General features: G+C 40.2%; 1 protein-coding gene across 5 annotated transcripts in view; it reads left to right on the top strand.

Annotated features, from left to right (window-relative positions):
- Positions 1-20,370, top strand: part of ENPP2 (ectonucleotide pyrophosphatase/phosphodiesterase 2) — a 69,208-nt gene extending 48,838 nt beyond the window's left edge. For 3 of the 5 annotated variants that reach the window (XM_061373448.1, XM_061373444.1, XM_061373447.1), the window contains exons 13-26: positions 765-876; positions 2,018-2,143; positions 4,137-4,168; positions 4,970-5,097; positions 7,110-7,197; positions 7,323-7,410; positions 8,269-8,441; positions 8,728-8,779; positions 9,270-9,406; positions 9,894-10,029; positions 11,198-11,275; positions 13,780-13,912; positions 14,547-14,703; positions 19,760-20,370. In XM_061373448.1, coding sequence (XP_061229432.1) covers positions 765-876; positions 2,018-2,143; positions 4,137-4,168; positions 4,970-5,097; positions 7,110-7,197; positions 7,323-7,410; positions 8,269-8,441; positions 8,728-8,779; positions 9,270-9,406; positions 9,894-10,029; positions 11,198-11,275; positions 13,780-13,912; positions 14,547-14,703; positions 19,760-19,930 — 1,611 coding nt within the window. In that variant the 3' untranslated portion in view covers positions 19,931-20,370. The remainder of the gene's footprint in view (positions 1-764; positions 877-2,017; positions 2,144-4,136; positions 4,169-4,969; positions 5,098-7,109; positions 7,198-7,322; positions 7,411-8,268; positions 8,442-8,727; positions 8,780-9,269; positions 9,407-9,893; positions 10,030-11,197; positions 11,276-13,779; positions 13,913-14,546; positions 14,704-19,759) is intronic. The other 2 variants (XM_061373445.1, XM_061373446.1) reach the window with 1 other exon arrangement.
- The last annotated feature ends 1,800 nt before the right edge of the window (positions 20,371-22,170 follow it).

Raw genomic sequence — 22,170 nt, 5'->3', positions numbered from 1 at the left:
TTCTTACTCTAAAATGTTTCCCTTCTCTGTGCCATCTGGTAAAAAATCTTTCATTTTCATATAGCTGAAAACAAAATCCTATGAACATGTCTTGGTGTTTTCTGTTTTGTTGCTTGATGAAAAGGAAACTTAAATGAAGAAATTGCAGTACTGCATCCATGTCTTCTGGATTCTGTTGACAATTTTGCCAAAACTGCCATTTGAGATGTTGAAAACTCTTGGCTTTGAAGCTGAAGAATGCTCCCTCTGAGCCCCATGTGCTGCTCAAGTGACTTGCATATTGTCATCCTAGTATCAGATTGTTATTTGAAGTGAATTTCATTAAGTGACTTGGTGTCTGAATCCCAAGCCCAAAATGTCACTTCATCTTCAAGTTTTGATTAAACAATTCACATAAAATAGCCTTTAAAAGTCCCACTATTTATCTACAAGAAACAAACCATGCCTCAAAGTAACGTATTTTTCTGATATCTATACATCGTCTTACCAAATCTACATGTGTCCATGGGAGGACTAGGATCAGTCATAAAGATATTTTGCTGTCTTGCATCAGCATTTCAGCAGGACTTTCTCAAGATGAAATCACAGTGTGGATATAGGAAAGGAAATGGGACTACAATTGTAGGTGTAACAGCTCAGCCAAGGCTTTGCCTCTTGACCTGGATGGTTTTCCTATCAGAGTTTTGCCAAAGGATCTCCATTTGTAGAATGAGAACATTGCAATGACAGCATTAACCTTTTTTCCTATCTGCATGTTTACACAGATGATGGTGAATCCTCTGAGAGAGATTGACAAGACAGTAGGACAACTAATGGATGGACTGAAACAGTTGAAACTACATCGATGTGTCAATGTCATATTTGTTGGTGACCATGGTAAAATAAACAATATTCTTTATCAGAATGACCCATCCCTGGCAGTGTTCAAGGCCAGGTTGAATGGGGCTTTGAGCAACCTGGTCTAGTGGAAAGTGCCCATGCGCATGGCAGGGGATTGGAACTGGATGATATTTAAGGTCCCTGTTCTCCTTTTTGTGAGAAGAGAAGTAGGGCTTTAGAGTGAGACATTTCTATGGCCAAGTGAGTTAAGTTGTCCTGCTAGGAGAAAGACTGGAATATCAGTAAGAGACTGTGTCCAGCTTGGATGGGAAATGTCATAAGAAAAATGGGGGAAGGAGGAAAATGGTAAAAAGATATATTGGGTCAGGGTTAGATAGAGAGTCACCCAAAATCAGAGGTATTCTTTAGTAGGTTTCATTCCTTCAGGCTTCAGAAGAAACTCTACAATAGCCAGAATAGTAAATATTGGCAAAGACAAAAAGAAAGCTTTATTAAAGAAAAATGTGACCATGTTTGAGATAAATCTGTTTGTGCATAACATTTTAGCGATGGTAGCAAAGGTCCTTTTCTGTTTAGATCTTTGTTTAAGAAAGTCTCACAATAACTACTACATTAACAATAAAATGGCGTATGTCTCCTTCCTGGCTGTGGGGAGAGAGCATAAGGGTCAGGGAGGATTTCCAGGGGAGGCAGTTTTGTGCTGACAACCGCCTGTGACTGGGAATACATTCCTCCCTGCCACAAACGGCTGTAGAAGAGAATTGTTTATCTGCGGCTGCCTTGGAACAGACCACCAACAGACAATACCTTTTGTGTGCAGTTTCTCTTAAAATCCTTTGTTTAAAAAAACCCAAACATCTCCAAAGTAGTACACTAAACTAGAAACAGACTTCCATTTTTCCATGAGCTTAGTTTGGAGATATGTCAGTGCACACATGGTATACGTGGTGACTGTTTCTGTGGTGCTGAGACTGGTATTTCTCTTGTGAAGGCAAGTGCTAAAATCACCCACAGTTTGACTCCTACCAGTGTCTGATGTTGGAATTAAAACACTGGAAGGAACAAGATTAGTCAAACAAAAGGGGAGAATACACAGGCTGTTTGGGGTCTCTTCTTGTGCTGTTTTGGAAAACATACTTATTTTCAAGCTCAATTAATTTTTCTTTTCCTTCTGCAGGGATGGAAGATACTACATGTGAAAGAACTGAATTTTTAAGCAACTATCTGACTAATGTGGAAGATATAATTTTGCTGCCTGGATCTTTAGGGCGAATTCGCCCCAGGTCTAGCAATAACATAAAATGTAAGTTACTTGTACCCTATATGTCCTGAGAACTAGACTCCATCCCTTCCTTATGTCATCCAAAAAGTGCACATGTTGGCTGGACATTCAGATGGAAGCCTACTGGAAACCAGCTGCTTGCTCCCTTCGCAGTCTGTAGTCCACAGACCACACGATGACACAGCTGTGTCAAGAGGATGGCTGAAATATTCAGAGTTAAAACCCACCTTTTTGTAGCAAGGAGGAGTGAGTACTCAAAGAGAGTTTCACAGATCATCTTACATGTCACTGTGACTTTATGCATGCACTTCTCTCTGCCAACAAGCATGATTTGGGGTATCTCAGCCCTGCATGGATTTGTTCTATAAAAAAAGCATCTGGTACCTTTTCTGAGCTAGTGGAAAAGAAATGAATTGTTAATTTTGAATCTAGGAGCTTCTTCATACTTTTGGCACAGATGAGAACACACAGGTTGCTAAACAGCAACAGATTTGGGATGTTGAAGGATAAAAGGGAGATTTAGGGCATGCATTCAGGGCCAGTGTTGACAGTAAAACTTGCTGCTTTTTTGTACTTTACTGTTAGAAACTCATCCTGACTTGGTGCTTGAGATTATCTGGTCTTTGATGAGAGCACTCAGGGCTCAGGCAGGAGTCCTCTGGTGAAGCTTACTCTGTGATTTAAAGCATCAGAGACCCAGCTGCATCACTACTGCTCCATTGAGGATTATCACCTACAGGGCAGCAGTATCTGGATGGGGCTTTTGCCCACTGTGGCTGCTCTGGTTCAGCATGCCAGGGCAAACCTGGCTTTGTCACCAGTATAAGCTATCAAGCAAAGTGTGAGACTCATAAATTAACCATAAGCATCTATGGTTTTTGCAACATCTGCTACGAGGGTGACAACTTTTGATAGAGGGGAAGGTCAGCCAACTGACTCATCCTAACACTTCAGACATACTCTGGTTGAGGCCAGATTTGACAAAAAGATCCTTGAAGAGTAAATGTTTTCAGAATAATAGCAGGAACCATAAGAATGTGCTAAAACTTTATTAGAATCTGATTTACATATGCATTTCTTTTACTGTAATTTAACTGGGTATTTCTGCTCCAAGAATATGGAGTGAGTGCGTAAAGATCTGTTGAAAGTATTGTGCATGTCAATAAAACTTACTAGACTAGCATAAAGACTGAATTCTTGTACTTTGCAGACTTCTGAAATCTTGTATTCAGTTCCAGGCATTGGGGTGGTTTTTTCTTTGTGTGTGGTTTTGTTTGTTTGTTTGATGGGGTTTTTTTAAGATATTTCAACCCTTGAATTCCCAAATTGCTGAGAAACTACGGGTTTTCCTGTAATACCATTTTCCTCTTTTTTCCTCTGCAGCTTCCTAATTTGAATATCTGCAAACAAAGAAACAAAAAGATATTCCTTAGTTTTAGAGCTTGGGTTTGTCCCCTGAAATGGCAAATTATGAACTTTCTTATTCCTTGTCCATTTTTCCATTCCATAATACGGCCTCAATACTTCAGACACACCTTTCCAATGAATAAGCCTGTAACTCATGTTTTGAGCTTCAGTAGAGCTCATTTCAAGCTCAGCAAGATAATGACTTAAGCAACCAAAACAGTAATAGTTAAGCAAGAGATTTTAGTTTCCTAAGAACTTCTCTTAACCGATTTTTTCTCTCAGGTCTGATAAATGCCACCCCAACCTTTTCACACACCCCTGCCCTCTACAAGAAAGAGTTAGTGTGGACTGTGGTTTTAGACCTTTAGACCTTTGCTGGTTTTAGACCTTCTGCATCTTGCATATCCCTTTAATAGTCCAAAGACATATCCAGAATGTTTTACTGTGGCTTTTCATATGATATACCGTGTGTACTTTTAGTAAAATTACCCAACTTTTAGGAATAATTCTTCTGTAAAACTGTATTTTTACCTTGTGTTTTATTCTGCAAATTGTTCATCTTTTATATTTTTATCTTTTTTTTTTTCTTTTTTTGTTTGCTTAACAGATGACCCTAAAATGATTGTTGCCAACCTTACAGTAAGTATTTAGGACTGGGAGGTATCTCTGTCTACACTGCACTGCTCACATCACATCTTAATTTGGTGTATTATTCAGGATTCTCTCCTCACTCTTTAGGCAGGAAAACCAAGCATGAATAAAGAGTGTTAAATAGTGCCCTTCAAGAGTACAGATTAATGTTTGTCATAAATTCCACTGTTTGCTGCTGTAGGAGCTTTTATAACCTTTTTGGGTAGTGCAGAGCCAGAATCTCTCTGACCACCTTGACTCCCTGAACTGAGTCTATTCATTCATTCAGAAATGGAAACTAATATTTTAGGGTAAATATTTTACTAGCACTTTGAAGATGTTAAAAAAGTTCATTTGATAGCCTCCAACTATAACCTTGCTTTTAATGGGGAAAAAAGTGTTAAAATAAAAGCTGATTAAAAATATACGATCTGATTTTGTAACCAGATGGCTTTAAATGTATCTGCAGATGAGAGGTATTTTGAGCATTCAGCTTTCCTCTGAAACTTAAGTTTTGGTCCAGTTAGAATAAAATTCTTCATCCCTGAGCTAAATAAGTGTGATGTTTTGCATGATGCCTTCAAAAAGACTGTCATGAGAATGGAGCTTTCCAAATACATCTTTGAATGACTCCCTGGGCCCTGATCTTACGTAAATACTGTACAGAAGGGGTAGACCACATACTTTAGATGTACACTTTGTTTTCAGCACATCAATAATGACCTAAACAGCTTGATTTCTGTAGTCCAAGGTTTTATGTGCATCTAAGCTAACTGACAGCATTGTAATTTGTAACTGTTCATTTTTTAGTGTAGAAAGCCAGACCAGCATTTCAAGCCTTACCTGAAACAGCATCTGCCTAAGCGCTTGCACTATGCTTACAACAGAAGAATTGAGGATGTCCATTTACTGGTGGATCGCAAATGGCATGTGGCAAGGTAAACTGTTGCTTTTGCTTCCGTCCTCATTGTCAGCCTTTTTGTCTAAGGAGTGAAACACCTGGGATTGCCCTGTCTTGAGTTTTGAACTCATGGTAAGGTTCAATGACATTTGGTGCAGGCTATGTGTCTGGGGACACAAAAGTAGTTTAAGGTTTGGGAAATCAGTAGCTGGACAGAGGGCAGAAACCCAGATTTGTTTCCTCAAGCAGCTCTGTGTTTTTTTGACTGATCAGCTCAAATATAGAAGCTGATAAGCTTTCTTAATGCAAGCATATTCAAATTGGGAAGCAGGGAATATGGAAGGAAGGGGAAGCTATGTATGACTGACCAGGGATGTTAGGGAACAAGAGGCTGAGTGGATGCAATAGGTGAATGGAAAGGAAACAGAGATATTGGCAGAGTGGGTAAACACGTGAGATCATGTGGAAGGGTATGACAGGGTGGCCATCAAAGTGCCGGCAGTACACTGAGTTGCAAAACAAATTCATAGAAACCCAAGATGCTTTATCTCAACAAAAGCCCTGTTTTGGGTTGTTCTTCCCCATACACCTCAGGATTTTCAGTTATAAAATATGGGTAAATTTAAATATTCCCACTTGGCTAAAAATCGAGTGAGGAAAAACAAGTTGGCACATAGGGGGAACAGGAGAGGAGTAGCCTTTGTATATGAATTGTGCACCCCTTTCAGGTTTAGTATGTATTCTGTTTCTTGCTTCAATCTTTTGACACATGTTGTGTATTATGGTGTAAGAATGGCTGCGTCTTTATGCATAAAATCGACTCAGTGGTTCTTGGAAGATGACACAGCTTTTGGCTGATGGTAGACTGTTACGAGCTTTAAATTACGGTAGGGTTTTTTGTCCATATAGCTGCCAGGCAAACACACAATGTGTTGCAAGTGTCTTGACATCTGTGCTTATCTTTCCATGAATTATGCAAAGATCACTCTGCTGAAGCAGTGAATGAGAAACCCCAATTGTTTTCTTGCTTAACTCTACTAGCTGGCTGGCCAGCTGCCCTGTGCAGTTTCTGTGGCTAGGGTTTATATACATTTCAAAGAATCATAATTAGGCCTATAAAAGTTTTAGTTTTACAGATTTTACTGGAACTGATGGGATGGCCAAAGTTGATTTACATTTAGTGATTTCTTATTAATTGCATCAGACTTTCTTTGGCTTATGCATTAGTTCTTCTGAAATTACATTCACTGGTAGTTCATTTATTAATGTAACTGCAAATTGTTGTATATTCACAGCCAGGAAAACAGCAGTTACAAAACTGATTGCTGTAACTCTAGTAATTTACCAGGCCAAAATGAGCATCATTTTATTGCAGATGAAGAAATTAACCTGTAAGATAATGTGGTCCACTGTATGTATTGCCTGCAAGTGGTGCTCATAGTAAAAAAAAGTACCCCGAACAAGCTCGTGCTTATAATTCCTATGACATAATGCTTATTTTTCCACATATTTAAAAAAAACCCAAACCAACCAGTAACAAGCTGGTGATTAATATTCCTATGATACAGCACTCTACTTCCTCAACTATTCATTAGAGTCTTTCTGTTTTCCTTCCAGCTTTGTTTCTGCTCCCCATTTTTAGTTTATTGGATGCAAGGCAAACAGGTAAAAGCACTTTACAGCATTGTAACATCACAAAAGTCCTTTTTTAGAAGCCTCTGTTGGTCTTTTGAGGATTGGAAGAGTATGGTCCAAAATACCCCCAGTTTGTAGGAAATGGTATGATATGAGAAACTGAGAAGATAAGTAAACAGATGCTATGGTTGTTGTCAATGAGTAAGAGTTGGGTTAGGTTTGCACCCTTTTATACTGGGAGCAGAAGGGAAAACCCTGGGGTTGTTGGATGAGCCTGCAGTCCTCACTACCGCTATTCAAGGAAGATAAGCAATGAACTGCCTTGTAACCTTATTCCTCCTACCTCTGTTGTACATTGTCAGGTCAACCACCTGCACCTTTGAGGAAATTTTCTAATACTTTTCTTCAATTTAGGAAAGCTGTGGATGTTTACAAGAAACCGACAGGAAAATGTTTCTTCCATGGAGACCATGGTTATGACAACAAGATAAACAGCATGCAGGTATGAGTAATGCAGTAACCTTTGTGGGAGGGTCATTAAAGGCAGAAGAAATTGGAGGTCTCTAAAACATAAATATTCACTGAAAAACTCTACCTTTTAATGACTTTTTTTTTTTTCCCCTTAAGACTGTCTTTATAGGTTATGGCCCTACATTCAAATATAAGACCAAAGTACCTCCTTTTGAAAATATTGAACTTTACAACGTCATGTGTGGTAAGCTACTTACTTGAGAAATATGCTGTTTTAACTAAGAAGGCTTCATTTAGTCACCTATGAGCACATGCATAGACTTCCTCTCAGTGTCCCTTCTCCAGTCCCAAACACTCTTTTGGCAAGGAGGGTTGAAGGCTCTTCTCCAGGACCTCAGTTTGCTCTGCTCTAGCAGCTGGCCAGTAAAGGCGGAGGTCCCATAATTTTGCTGCATGCTGCATGCAGCAATACACACCACTACAGTGCGTGGCGTCCACAGCTCAGCAGTCTAGCAAGAAGAACCTGCAGTTCTCATGGAGCAGCTAGGGAACATCACTTAGCTTTCTATGTCATCTCCTGGTATGACTGTGTTCCCTGAACTCATACTATAACAGCAAAGAAGAATCCGATGATGTATTTTCATTAGGAACTTTAATACTGATTTTCCAGTGAAATAAAAGTTCCAAGCCAAAGGTGTATGTATGTCACTTATTTAAACTTTTTGTTTCAAATATGGAATACTAAGAAGATAATTAGCCCTTCTCTATAAAGTAGGTGACTAATAACACTGTGTTCCAGATGGCTGGTGTAAGGTTGTTATACATTGACTGTAGGTTTGCACTGGAAGCTGCAGGAGTAATTAAATTGTTTACCAGTCTTGATGTGAACAAACTTTCCTGTCAAAAAGGCTACCATACTATTCAGCCAGCATCTGCAATTTTATGATGTGGACAAAATGTTAGTATTTTTATTGCATTAAAAGCATTCATTTACTTGTTTTGGGTGTAAAGAGTATTTCAAATAAATGCCTGTAAGTAGTGATGTTGCCAAATACATATTTACAACCTAACCATCATTTGTTTGTGTGTGGTGATTTCATAGATCTGCTTGGATTAAAACCTGCTCCCAATAATGGCACCCATGGAAGTTTAAATCACCTGCTGAGAGCCAATGTTTATAAACCAACTGTGCCAGATGAAGTTGCTAAACCACTCTATCCTGTTGCTCTACCTTCTGCGTCAGATTTTGATATAGGATGTACATGTGATGATAAGGTAGGTGTTTAGGATCTGCTGACGTTTCCACTATTTGCAACAGTTGCCTAGTAAAGTTGAGGCCATTTTACCTCTTTTGTGAGGATTTGATCTGTCAGAATTCCACAGATCCTTCCTGTGAAGTGTTTGTGCCCTTTTGGAACAATTCTGCCTTTTTGTAAAACAGGAAACAAAAAAATTATCAGTGTTTTATATCGCTAGTTTTGTTTTGCTTAGCTGTCTAATAATACTAGAAGTCAGAGTGTTCCAGTAATCCTGATCTTGTTACTTTTCTTTTATGCTTGAGAAGAACAAGTTGGATGAACTCAACAAGCGCTTTCATGTTAAGGGAACAGAAGGTAAGTGATAAAAATACCCTTTTACTGAGTGACCACTTTTGCTTCCCCTTTGAGAGACACTTTAGAATAAACATAGGAAGGAAAGTCTGGAGAATAGTGGCAGGAGTGATAGGAAAGCTGTTGACTTAAAGGTACAAAAAAAGTCCTTATCACCTCATGTATGACTGAAATGTGGACTTGAAGATCCTTGTGGAATCTCCTGTGTTTGGAGAAATACCCTTTTTCCATGCTATGACCCCAACAAACTTTGAAGTGCAAAATGGACTTTTAACCTCAAAGTGGGTTGTGATATTGGAATGGGGATCCCAACCAAAACTATTGATGAATTGATGCTCTCTCTGTTAAAAGATTTCCTTAGCTGTTGTTCAGCATCAGTGTCTGATTAAGGATCACTGTAAATTCAGCATGAGTTGGAAAGAAAACCCTTTTTTCCTTTTAACCTTTAAAGTTTTCAGTAATAAATGGAAATGTAATTTCTTCTGATTTGTAGAGAAGCATCTTCTCTATGGGCGCCCTGCAGTACTGTACCGCACAAAATACAACATCTTGCATCACCATGACTTTGAAAGTGGTTACAGTGAAACATTCCTGATGCCTCTCTGGACATCCTACACTGTATCTAAACAGGTTAGTTCTGTCTTTGGTCTTGAAAAAGTGCTTAAAAACTCCTCGGGAAATCTGCTCAGTACCTGAAGACCTAAAATTTCCCTTCCCTGGGTAGATTTTGCCAGCAGAAATTATGTTGTAAATTCCAGAAACGCAGTTGTAAACAGTGCCAAAAACCTTCTTTTCCTTCAGGAGAAAAGAGTTTTAAGACAGCAGGGCTGTATATTTCTTTTCTGTTTCATTTTCTTTCTAAGTTTTGCTTGATGCGGGTTTGTTTTACTATGATGGAATAATCAGCAACTTCATTTGGATTATTTCCCATGGTGACTTAATACCCGAAAGAAGGGCTGTGTGGCAGATATAGGAGCAGGATTTGGTTGCACAGCTAAGTGGTTTACTCCACACAAGGTCTTCCATGTAATGTTGACTATATGAAATAGTTTTTTTTTTTAGCTATAAATGCTGGAATTGCTTTCTTTGTCATTTCTGTCTATATTCCTCAATGCAGGCAGAGGTATCTGGTGTCCCGGAGCATCTGGCCAACTGTGTGAGGCCCGACCTCCGCATTTCTCCAGGGAACAGCCAGAGCTGTGCAGCCTACAGAGGAGACAAACAGCTCTCCTATGGCTTCCTCTTCCCTCCTCGTAAGTTCAGAGAGATTTTTAATATCTAGAGCTTTTGTAATGGTCTTTTTTGTTAAACTGTAGGTATTGCACAGCTTCCTCCAGATATAATCAGACTAAGGAGTATTTGAGATTGTCGGGAAAGAAGAGGTAGGAATGGTTTAATTTCCCCCCTGCTCCAGGGTGATTCCTTCCTCTGTGATGTCTCCACCTCAGAGTAGCTGCTCCTTCACCTGCATCATGTATGGGCCCCAGAGGAATGGATACATTATTCTTGCTGCACTTGCGGAGGACCAAGGACCCAGTGCCACGGCTATGGTCCCTCATCTCCATGAAAGATGCTCCAAACTGATGCCCAGCTTCATGCAGTAAAGAGTGCAGTGTCCCAGTTTAGTTAATAAAGGTGAACAAAGAAGCGCACAGAGTAGGAGTACAAGCTAGAAGACAGTCTTCAAAAGCTGACCATTTAAAGTCAGTGGGTAGATACTAGCTTATATGAACTAGGAATCTGGTCAGAGTTTTTAATTTTTAATTCAAACAGCAATAAGATAAATGTATATTTAATTTATAAATCCCAAGTAGGTTGTTGCATACTGTAAAAATTTCAGCCATGCCACAGGGATAATGCTAGTAGAACACTTGCGTAAGTGAGTATCCTGGATTCTCCTGGTGCAGTTACATTGGTTCAGTCTTGGAGAAACAATCTTCCTGAACTAGCTAATGTTCAAGGCACACAGCTGTCTCACAGTTGTGAACTTCATTGCTCAGCTTCCTCACTCAGTGGCTGAAATATTTTATGGTGGATTCCTGATATGGAATTACTGGTGCAAAGGCTTGCTCAGAATTAGAAGATAACCCTGCACTCCTCTCCCTGGAAATAGCCTCTTTTGTAAAATCCTGCAGAGCAGCTCTCTGCTTTTGAAAACTGCAAAAATAAACGAGTTATAAAAGTATTTGAACTTGTTGACGGTTGAAGCAAAGATAAAATGTTCACTTTCCATGTCCAGTTGTCACATTGAAGACAAATTGTATGCATATAATGCACACTTCTGAATATAGCATCCAGATTGCTGTTTAGATGACAGTGTTTCCTTTGGTTACTCTCCAAAGCCATTCCTAAAAACATTTTTATATTCTTTGAATGTCTGACATTTCACCTTGTTAATATTTTCTATTTTATTATTTTCAGAATTAAGTTCCTCTGCAGAAGCCAAATACGATGCTTTTCTAATAACAAATATCATTCCAATGTATCCTGCCTTCAAAAGTAAGTACCCTTTTCATGGCTGTACTTCTCTTTCCCAACTTATTTATTGCCTAATATGTGTGTTGGACTATGGAATAAATTGATGGGACAAGTTTAAAACACAAACTTGAGTTTCCTGTGGCCAGGAGATAATGCATCTGGGCACCTGTATAGTTCTAGGTAAGGGTAGGCACAATACCACAAGGAAGACTTAAGTTGTAAGTAAGGTTTATTTTCCTTGGAGCTGGGCTAAGAGAAGAGCACAGATGTGATGTAGTTCAGCAACTTCATGCCACAGTAATTCAGTTTGTGCAAGACAATTCACACCTTCTTGTCTGTGGCCCAAGCTAGTGCAGAACATACTTCAGCAGCATGTTTTTACTTCTCAAGCCTGGGAATGTGCACTTAGCATGTTGTTGTAGTTCAGGGACAAGTGGTTACTTTTGATTCTTTCTTTCCATGCCCTTAGAGGGAGACCTAACATATTTATTACCTATAAAGAAAACGCAAAAGGAAAATAAATGAGGAATGACTTCAACCTGGCTGAAACTTTGAGCACTGTAGGGATATAGTATTAACGTTTCTTTTGTCTGCACATCCTTTTTCTCTCTAGTTTTGCCAAGAGGTAGGAAAACCATCAGACTATTCTGGTGGCATTTTTGGCTTGGCAGGAATTGGGAAGCCTTGGAAGAATCTCAAAAGCCTGTTCTTGTGAGATTTCCAATTCAGATTTTAGGCCAGAGAGGTTTGGATAAACATCAAAGCCTATGGGAAGCTTTTTCTTTTTAACCAGAAAAGAGTGTTTTAACTGAAAAAATTCTGAGTAGGAACAAGTGGTGATGTTTGCTGGAAATCTAAGCAAAGGCACTTAAGTGATTACAGAGTGCAAGATTATTGGGGATTTCCCACTCAAATCACTTCATAAAAATGCTGTTTATGCTAATGTTAGTCTAAGCAAATTAGCCACGATTCTAATCACAGGAGAGCAACCCACCACTAGCAGCTCATTTTGTCTAGTGGCCTTCCTTTTCATCACAAGTGGGTGAAGGACTCCGTAAGAAAAAATGCTGGAACTAATACCATCCTGTTAATGAACCACTGCATGTGTGCAGGTTGCAATGCTGAGAGCTGATTATAAGCTTGTTACATGGAGCTTTTTCCACACCAGGGAAAATAGAAGGTGGCAGTTTTATGCTATGCTGGCTTTGGTGGCAGTGCTGGCTGCAGGGGCCCACTACTCTTCTTTGAGTTTTTTTAATTCACTGTCCCATCACATCCCTCCCAGGCAATAATTCTGTATCCGTGTTTTCTGTAGTGAATATTCCTTAAGCACCTCCTGCTCTGCTCCAGGAGCTCCAAGATGATGCCCTGGGGCTGGCCCCCTGTTGCACTGGCATGGCTGTCTATGTGGCTGCAGTAGGCACCTATGTTGGGCACTGATTCAGCTGGAAAACTGAGGGGGGGAAAGCTTTCCTTTTGGGCTATTTTTATTCTTAAGGCTGATGCATTGGAGGAGCAAGCAGCTGGAGGAGGGATACTGCCAAGTGCTTACCGCAGCTGAGGTTCTTGTTAGACTATTGCTTGTGGGGGCCCTCTGCGTAAGCTCCAGCAGGGAGTTCATGTGGCGCTGAGCACTCTCAGGACAAGGCGTACTGGGGAACTTGCTGGCATTGCCATCACCACCGGGGAATCATGGACTTAATGGACTGAGCTGGCAAGACAAAAGTTAAACTTTTACAAGTCTGAGATGTTTTGTTTACACACACTTCTATTAGTGTTGGAAAAAAGACGGAAAAGAATGATGTAATGGGAGACTCCAGTGTGTTTCTGCAAGCATCTTAACTTGTAAAGTTGAGGGGGGTGTGGTGGGAGAAAGTGTCATGCTCTTCCCAAAAGCTGCTGTAATGAGATGCCATGCCATAATTTGGTCATCCTTGGTGGCACCTCATTTAAAAAGTAGTCCTTTTGTATCCAAGGAGAGTTTAACTCTTTTGTAAATACCTTTGTATTCCCCACTCCTTTAAAATATTTGGGTTTTACTTTTAATCATGGTGCTGTTTCCTTTCTAGAATTAAACAACAACAGCAACAAAAAAGCCACAGCACCATTCCCTGTAACTAGATAAAAAAAACAAAGGAAGTGTTTGCAGGGACATCAAAAGCATATGAATAGCTGTTTCTGCTGTTTGGTGAAGGAACAGCAGGCTCTCTGTGCAATGTCTATGGCAATGCCAGCCTGGGAGTGGTACCATGCATTTCCTTTATCACTGGTTGGGGAGAAAAATAGTCAACAGAGAACAAAGAAGCCTGAATAGGCTTTATTGACCTAACTGAATGAAACTGCAGTAAATCTATAATGCTTAGTCCTTGATTTTCCCTACCAATGCGTGAATGATGTCCACAAGATTTTTACTTTCAGGAGAAAAGAAGAATTGTTTATAATCTTGACTTATTTTGACATGTAAAAATTGTGGTGTATTTTATTTTCAGTTGTTTGTTGGTTTGTTGTTTCTTTTTTCCTTACAGAGGTATGGAACTATTTCCAAAGGGTTTTGGTGAAGAGATATGCCACTGAACGAAATGGAGTCAATGTTATAAGTGGACCAATCTTTGATTACGACTACGATGGTTTACATGACACACCTGACAAAATAAAACAGTAAGAGTTTGTCTCTAAATTGGCTTCCTGTTGCTTGTCTAAACGATGGCTTTGTCTTAAACAGTTCATTAGCTGCACATTATTAGATTTTTGGGAGGAGATGTAATTTTTTAGTTCTTTCTAAAATTATTGTCTGTCAAGACTGAATGCCCCTGGAGGTAGGACAGTGATTAAAATAAGCGATTGACAATTCTGTAGGTAACTGTTCACTTTTACTTTGAAATTAAGTGTTCATACATCCTTGAGATGAAGCTGAAATATGTTCCAAATAATCTGTTTTCCATAAAATCCTTCAGAATTTAAGAGCTAACAACTGGATACCAGAGCAAACCAAAGAAAACTATAGCAGTGCTATTGGGTTAGATACTCAAGTCTTTCCTTAATTCAGTAATGCTTTTTCTCTCTGTCCCTGAACTGAAGAAACCTTTCAGCACTGGTGTGTGGTATTTCTATAGCACAGTATCAAAACATGAGCTAATTGAATACCCATTTCCAGGTAGTGTTTAGGAATCAAACACATCTCAACAGTGTACATGTGTCCTCTCACATAGGGGAGAAAAGACCATATTGTTTGTGTAACCTTCATCTGAACAAGTTAATCCTTTGTGGATAAATGTTTGCTTTATTTCCTCAGGTTTGTGGAAGGCAGCGCTATCCCCATTCCTACTCATTACTATGCCATCATAACCAGCTGCTTAGATTTCACTCAGCCAGCCGACAAGTGTGATGGACCACTCTCTGTTCTCTCATACATCCTTCCCCACCGGCCTGACAATGATGAGAGCTGCAATGTAAGTTCTGCTGCACTACTGTAGCCCTGTGGTAATACAATCCTAGGACATTCTTACTATTAGATGCTAGTGTTCACTGATGTCTCAAACTATTACTTCACCTAAAATTGTCTGGAACAACTGACATACAGTAGGTTGTCAGTAAACAACCTGTAGGCTTCTACATTATGGCAGACACTGTCATAGTAACTTCAGAGCAGACTGGGGGGAGGTTCTGTGTGTAGGTGTATTGTGCTGGCAGTGGCCTGATGTTTTTACTGAGGTCTGTTTCCATGTGTAGGTTCAATATAGTCTCTCTGCTATGGCAGTCTGGGTGCATCAGACAGCATGATTACATTAAACCCACAGAGTCTTAAAACTATATGTTAAAACCTGCCAAGGGCAGTGTCAATTCATGCTGTTTCCAGAGCATGTCTTGATTCAAGGGAAAATTTGGGTTTCTTATTAACAGAGATGAGCAGACACCCTCCTGGTTCCTTTCCTATCTTCCTTTAGGTTGCAAGATCCTATAGTGTAAGAATCTTTGTGAAATGCAAAGGCTTTGGTCTGGTCAGCACTACAGAAAGTAACACACAATCAGCAGCTGACCATGCAGCAGCAGAGCAGTCGGGTCCCCATGAGCTCTGATGCTCTGCGAGGACCAGTCCTCCCAGGCAGCTGTATTTAGACTTGTCCTTCCGCCTGAACTTGTTCTCCCATTACACAGCTGTGTGGATTCCTGCACACAGACACTTCACTATAGGCTGCCAGGAGGCCGTTTCCTGAATGAACGCATTAATGTTATGAATTTTGTATTGGCACAAAAAAGTGAAGACTCCTATTCCAGCTACAGGCAGAAATAGTCATTCCAACTCTGTACACAATTCACCTGGAACACTGTCTCTTTCTCATTCATCAAACATCGCCTGCTTTCAGGTCCCTCTTTTTAAAAACCATGGTTTTGGAGCAGTATCCCTCTCTCTCGAGCAGATCTGGCTTCCCCTTGTTTAGACTCTTAACTGCTTTGGGTGGAGATGTCTTCCAACAGAAGTCTCAGATAGTCCTACATATATTTGATTCTGGTTAGTCTCTGGACTCCTCTTCTGAATCAAGATACAGTTGGTGATCCTGAAGTTACTAATCTGGCAGTTATTTGTGCCTCTGTTCTTGTATCTCTGCCCATATGTAATTTTATGACAGTCAATTATTTCTTTCTCCTATATTGCGTGACACAGTCCTCTTAAAATGCTGAAATATTTTTTATGAGCTGTTCAGAGTAATGGTTTCTTTTAGGTTTTGGTTTCTTATATTCCAACCCAGGCTTCTTTTTCCTATAGGTCATACTACTCATGGTATTTACAGTTCTGGGAGGAACTTCAGTGCTACTACATGGTTTTGAGCAGATACTGGTCTATGCTTTTTACATAGGAAAGAAACACTCCAAAACTGTTTAAATGTAGCTCTCGAATGAAAATACAGTTAAACAAAATTTTGCCTTTCAAATACAGCATCAGTCTTACTTCTGCCCATGGTGTTCCATTTTATTTGTTCAAAGAAGTGATTTTGTAAAACCTTACATACTTAATGGATGAAATGCATGGGGTAATATAAGAATTTTTCCTTAACCTCTCCACAGGTTTCTTATAAGATCTGAAGAAATATTAGCTTTCCCCCCACTCTGCCCTTGTTACACACACTTTCTCTCTTTTTACATGGCTGTTGGAGAACACCGCTACTCTTCTTATTTGAATTTGTTCCATTTCCAAGCTGTGTTTATTCATGGTGAGCTTATACCCATTTATTCTTGTGTCAACATTTTTCTATGGCTTAAATAGCCCTTCACTGGGCTTCTTTGGGATTTACTCTAGTGATGATTTATGATGATTCTCAAGGCATACCCTTCTCTCTGTTCATGGGAGACCCAGGATCTTTTTTGCTCTGTAAGAAAGGATGAGCACTTTGGTAGCCTTCCTATGCATCTGTTCCAGACTGTTTTTTTTAACTCTTTTTCCCCCCGCCTGGAACATGAAGGAGATAAGCACTCCAGCTGAGATCTCAAAATGAAAGTGGTTTTCTTTCCACTGAACACAGCTCCTTTGATAGTATCTAGGATTCGCTTTCTCCATAGCTGTGTTTACGATGGTGGCTCAGAGTCACGTACAACCAATACACCCAGGTCCTTCTCTTCTGCCTGTCTTTTCACACCAGAGAATCCCAGCTTAGCAGAAATTTTTGCTGTCATTGTGGATAACCGGGTTTCATCATAGAAATAATCACGTTGGAAAAGACCTTTAAGATCATCAACTGCAACTTTTATCCCAGCACTGCCAAGGCCACCACTGACCCATGGCATTGAAGGCCTCATCTACATGGTGTGTGAACACTTGCAGGGACAGTGACTCTGTCTGCCCTGGACAGCCTGTTCCAGTGACTGAGCATCCTTTGAGGAAGGAATCGTTCCTCATCTCCATCTAAACCTCCTCTGGTTGGTTATTACAGAAGGGTATCTTCCTGCAGTGCTCATTCATTAAGCAATAGTGTTTCAGACTGGGTTTCATCCTCCAGTACAGTGTTAGAAACAGAATCGTAGAATAGTTAGGGTTGGAAAGGACCTTAAGATCACCTAGTTCCAACCCCCCTGCCATGGGCAAGGACACCTCACACTAAACCATGTCACCCAAGGCTCTGTCCAACCTGGCCTTGAGCACTGCCAGGGATGGAGCATTCACAGCTTCCTTATAGTCTTCCATTACATTGACAGGAGCTCCCAATTGTTGTTTTTTGGTTTGTTTTTACTAGCATGCTGATGACCTTGGTGCAAAAAGCATGTATGAAAACATTACACAAACCCCTTTCCAATATCAAAGCTGAAGGAACCCTACTAGAAACTTCCTCCAGGCCACAATTTTCCCTTTCAAATTCCTCTTTTTACTAAACAAGTTCCTCACCCATCTTATCTACATTCTGATCATGTTCAATTTTCCCAACTAATAATCTGACATCCAGAGAAACTCTTTTGTCCAGAATATCTAGTATTTTTTTTCCAGTGAATTTTAGGCTAGCCTCCTAATTAGCTGCCTATTTATGTTTACCTCCATGTTTTCAATTGTTAGTTTTTCCTTCTAAGACTCTACTATTGAGGTGCTACTATCTGGCACTATGGAGAAAACTTGTTTTAAATATATATACTTCATTCATTGTTTTGCAGTAATATAATGCCATGTTAGCTGATCACTGTGTTTAAAATTCTTCATGCTAGACCTGAGGTTTCATGGGCCAGCTGTGGAGAGGAAAAACTACAATCTAGATCAGTTGATTGATTTTGTGGAGCTGTCTTGCTGCACTTGGTTTAAACCAACCTCACAGTCCTGTGATTTATTCATGTTCGTATTACAGACCTTTTGCAAACACTTAGAGGAGTCCTCCTTATATTCAAAAAAAGTGAGCTTTGTAGCAATGGGATTTCCCTCAGAGCTCTGTAAAATGCAGATTTCCTGCTCAGAAGGAAGGCTTGAAGACAACAAAATGTCACAGTGATTGCATTTGCAGTAATAATGCTATTGAGGCTCGTTTGTACAGTAGCAACCTGATTGTTAAAAGAAAGGCTGAGTCGGGGGCTTCTTCCACCCAAATCCTGCCAGGCAGTGGCATTCCTGCAGCACAGCCACGACACTGCAGGGTGTGAGCAGGGCACTCTCCCTTCTCTTCACTCTTAGTTTGCATGCATATTCTTATGCTCCGAGACCTGGTTTTGAGCTGCAGGTTGCTAATCCTCAGGTTGAGAGGGAAGTCTGTTCTGAGCCAAGAAGCTTCAAACCACACAAGCACTAACTGGGTCATGGCCATTTGCTTTAGAGCAGCCAGCAGTGACCTAGCTGGTACTTGGTGTCCTCTCTGTGCAAATGGTCACGCTCGCCCTCCTGGCCCTTGCAGGGCAACCCACTGCCTTGTCCGTGGCTCATCTAGTGCTTTGGGTAGGCTGTGGCATTGCTGAAGCTTAGCCTTGATCAGCGAGAGGACCACTCTGCAGGGAGACCTTGTGGAGACAGACAGAAAAGGGCTCATTTTCAGGAGTCAGCCCAGAAATAGATTCTTATCAGCAAGATTTCAAGCCACACATGGAGTCCAAATGGCCAGAGGCACAGCCCTCCATTCCTAACTTGCTTCCCCAGGAGTGGTGTCGCTGTACCAGCCAGAGGCCAAAGGGGGAAAAGTACTGTTTGCTCTGTCCTTTTCCCACGTCTGCTCCCTGCTGTGCAGGGCTGACTGCAATGCTCATGGGACTTCACTAGGCTTGCTGACGTACTCAAAAGAGCCAGGAACTGCAGCGTGTTGCAGGGCTGATTTTCTGATGTATGAGTTACATTAAGTTGGTGGATGGCTCCAACATGTGCTGGAGCTGGCACAAGGTATGCAGCAGGAGCAGTCTCCTAAGAAAGATTACACCCACACAACCCTACCCAATTCACACACTCTGGCAGCATCAACTTTTCATATTGGGAAATGCTTAGTGAAAGTCTTCTTTTCTATCAGTGTATAATATGTATGTTCCAATAATGGGATTTTACAGGTACAACAGAAACCATAGTCCCAACTGTTTAATGAACTCTAATCCTAACATTAAAGTGGAAAATTTAAAAGAATATTGTGCTAGAGGTTCTAGTCAAGTAAGAATAATGTGTAGAGGCAGGGTTCAAAGCTAAACAGCCTGGTGTTTGGGCTTTAGTAATATACAGTTGATGAATATGGAGCTCTTCTGTGGGAGAAAAAAAAGACATAGGGACAAATGGATAGTCTAAAAGCATATGGCTGTTCTTCTGCAGTGCCTGCACCATCGGTCCAGCTTTTCCTAGATGAGTATGGTTGTTGTCTCCATCCCATCATAAAATGGGTCCCAAAATAAAATAAGAATCATCTTGCATGTTTCAAATCTGTTTTTTTGGAACCTGTTTACCTCAGTCATCCTTGAACAGGGCACAGAGATTCTTCAGATGGACCCAATGTTTAGAAAAGTTGCATTTGCTTTTGGAGCTGATTCTTGACATGGCATGTGATAAAACTTTATTTTACCTTTCAGAGCTTGGAGGATGAATCGAAGTGGGTTGAAGATCTCCTTAAGATGCACACTGCACGTGTGCGTGACGTCGAACAGCTCACAAGCTTGGACTTCTTCCGAAAGACCAGTCGCAGCTACACAGAAATCCTCTCCCTAAAGACATACCTGCATACGTTTGAAAGTGAAATTTAGCTTTCTAACCTTACTCAGTGCATCCTTTTATCAACTGGTGTATATTTTTATATTGTTTTTATATTTATTAATTTGAAACCAGGACATTAAAAATATTAGTATTTTAATCCTGTATCAAATCTTAAATATTAAACCCTTGTGTCATTTGTTTGTTTCTCTAATGTTTAATATAGGTATGTCTCTTGGTTTATTTAGTAGCGCTTGTAATACTGCAGCTTGAGGCCCTACTCTGAGCTTTTAAGTGGTGCTGCAGGGTTTGATACGTGCATCATGGAAATATTAATTTCCCATGTTCCTTTACCACACTTGTAGTCCTGTACTGTGTATCAAAATACTGAACATGTAAAATTACATTCATTTACTGTTAACTATATGACAGACATATTTAAAGCCTATAGACAAATAGCATCTTAAATATAATAAACCACACATTCAGTTTTTTTAATGTGTTTTGATTTACTTTCACAGGGACATTCAGAGGGACTTGTGGGCAGCTGAGTGCTGCCACATCTCTCTTATTCACCAGGCAGAGCTTAGGTTTGCTGGTAAGAGGACTGCTAGGGCTACAGGTGCCCTGCCTTAATACTCAGCAGCGAGTCCATAAACCAGACACCCACAGAATGTCATTACTAGTTAGGTTTTGCCATAGTAGCAGAGCTGGGAGAGGAGTTTGGTTGGTGTCATAAGCTACTGGGGTACCCCATACATGGCCCTGCTCAGGAGCTGTGGGGAGGCTGTGACATGACAATATCTACTGTCACTGGTAAGGTTGTGTTACATTCCTCTACATTGCCGCTGCTCTTGGCTGATTCCTGGGAATGTTTGCTCCATTACCTGACCCATCACCAATACCTGCTTTGACTTAGAGACAACAGTCTCGTAATCCTGGCAAGCCCCTCCAAGTGACAATGATGCCACAGTCCCAAGCCAATGGAAGAGACACTGTTGCATGCTGGCATATCTAGATAATTGCCTTATTTGGCATGGGCAGCTCCTATAGAAGGCATACAGTATGAAGCATCAGCGTTAGTGTAGTTAGCTGATGTAAAAGTTAAATTATTGTTTAGAATTCTTCTCAAGACTCATACCACCAGTGACACTATTACAAAGCTATCATTTGGGGTTACAGGTTTCCCTCTCTACCAAAGTGCTTTGCATCTATTTTCGAGGGTTGAAATACTGGAGGGAAGTAGAAAGGGCTGGAAAGCATCTCAGCCATGTACACAGATAAGCAGCCAGGTCTCCTAAGTGAAATTAATTTGGCACATTTTTAGCAACTTGCATCCCTGTAACATCTATCTAAGAGAAAGCAGCAAACAGGAATTAATCACGTTAACACCAATGATAAAGTTCTTGTGACCAGTAGGAAAAATTTTATTATTTTAGATTGAATTAGAAAAGCACAAAACTTGAAGGCTTTAGAATCCCCTCCTCCCCCCCCAAAATGTTAGGCTAGGAATTCTAATAACTGCATAAAGCTCTGGGAAACATCTGATTCCTGCAACTTAAAAATTGTCTCTTGTGGTTGTCTGGTAGCACAGAAGTATTTTCCTGTAAGCTTTTGGCAGGGCTTCTTGCCATGATAAACTTTATGTTCTTACATGTGCTACAAAGGGTATTTCCTCTGGATTTAAAACCATTTTCAGTTAAGACCTAATTCCTTCAACACCAGCTTTAGTGATTATATAATGTGGTTGTTCAGAAACTAAACTCAAGACCTTCACTACTGTTTTGCTTTGACATTAATCTGTTGCTTTGGTTTGGTTTTTTTTTTAATTTTTAATTTAATCTAACAAATGATGTAATTATTTTATTTTCTCCCAAAATATTTATACCAAAGGAACATTTAAGCTCTAAAAGATATTCTTATGCTCAGAGAAGTTGGCTTTTGAAATAGTTAGTGATGTTGGATGACGGTTGGGAGAGACTGTTTACCTCAGTTTCACTAAGGAATGATGACTGGTGTGTAGGAAATGTGATTTTCTTACTCAGTTGCTTGCTGTGAGAATAAATACTAGTAGTTTATTTCTATTCTGCTTAGTTCTCTTCAGCTCTTGTCCCATGCTGTTGTATGGCACTGCTGATTTATTTGACCATGCTGGCAGAAGTAGCTAGGCTGGTGACTTCTGTGAATTGCATGGGTTTTTTTTCCTGTTGAAAGATACCTTATCAACACAAAAGTTCCAGTGCAAAGCCAAAGCCTTGTAAATCCCTCTAAACAGCATGGCCTCTGCAGGAAC

The sequence above is a fragment of the Neopsephotus bourkii genome, unplaced genomic scaffold, assembly GCF_033783945.1.
Source record: "Neopsephotus bourkii isolate Nb327-2 ecotype Australia unplaced genomic scaffold, CSIRO-AGI_Nbou_v1 NB_1630, whole genome shotgun sequence".
NCBI lineage: Eukaryota > Metazoa > Chordata > Aves > Psittaciformes > Psittacidae > Neopsephotus > Neopsephotus bourkii.
This window is presented reverse-complemented; position numbering and strand designations above follow the sequence as displayed.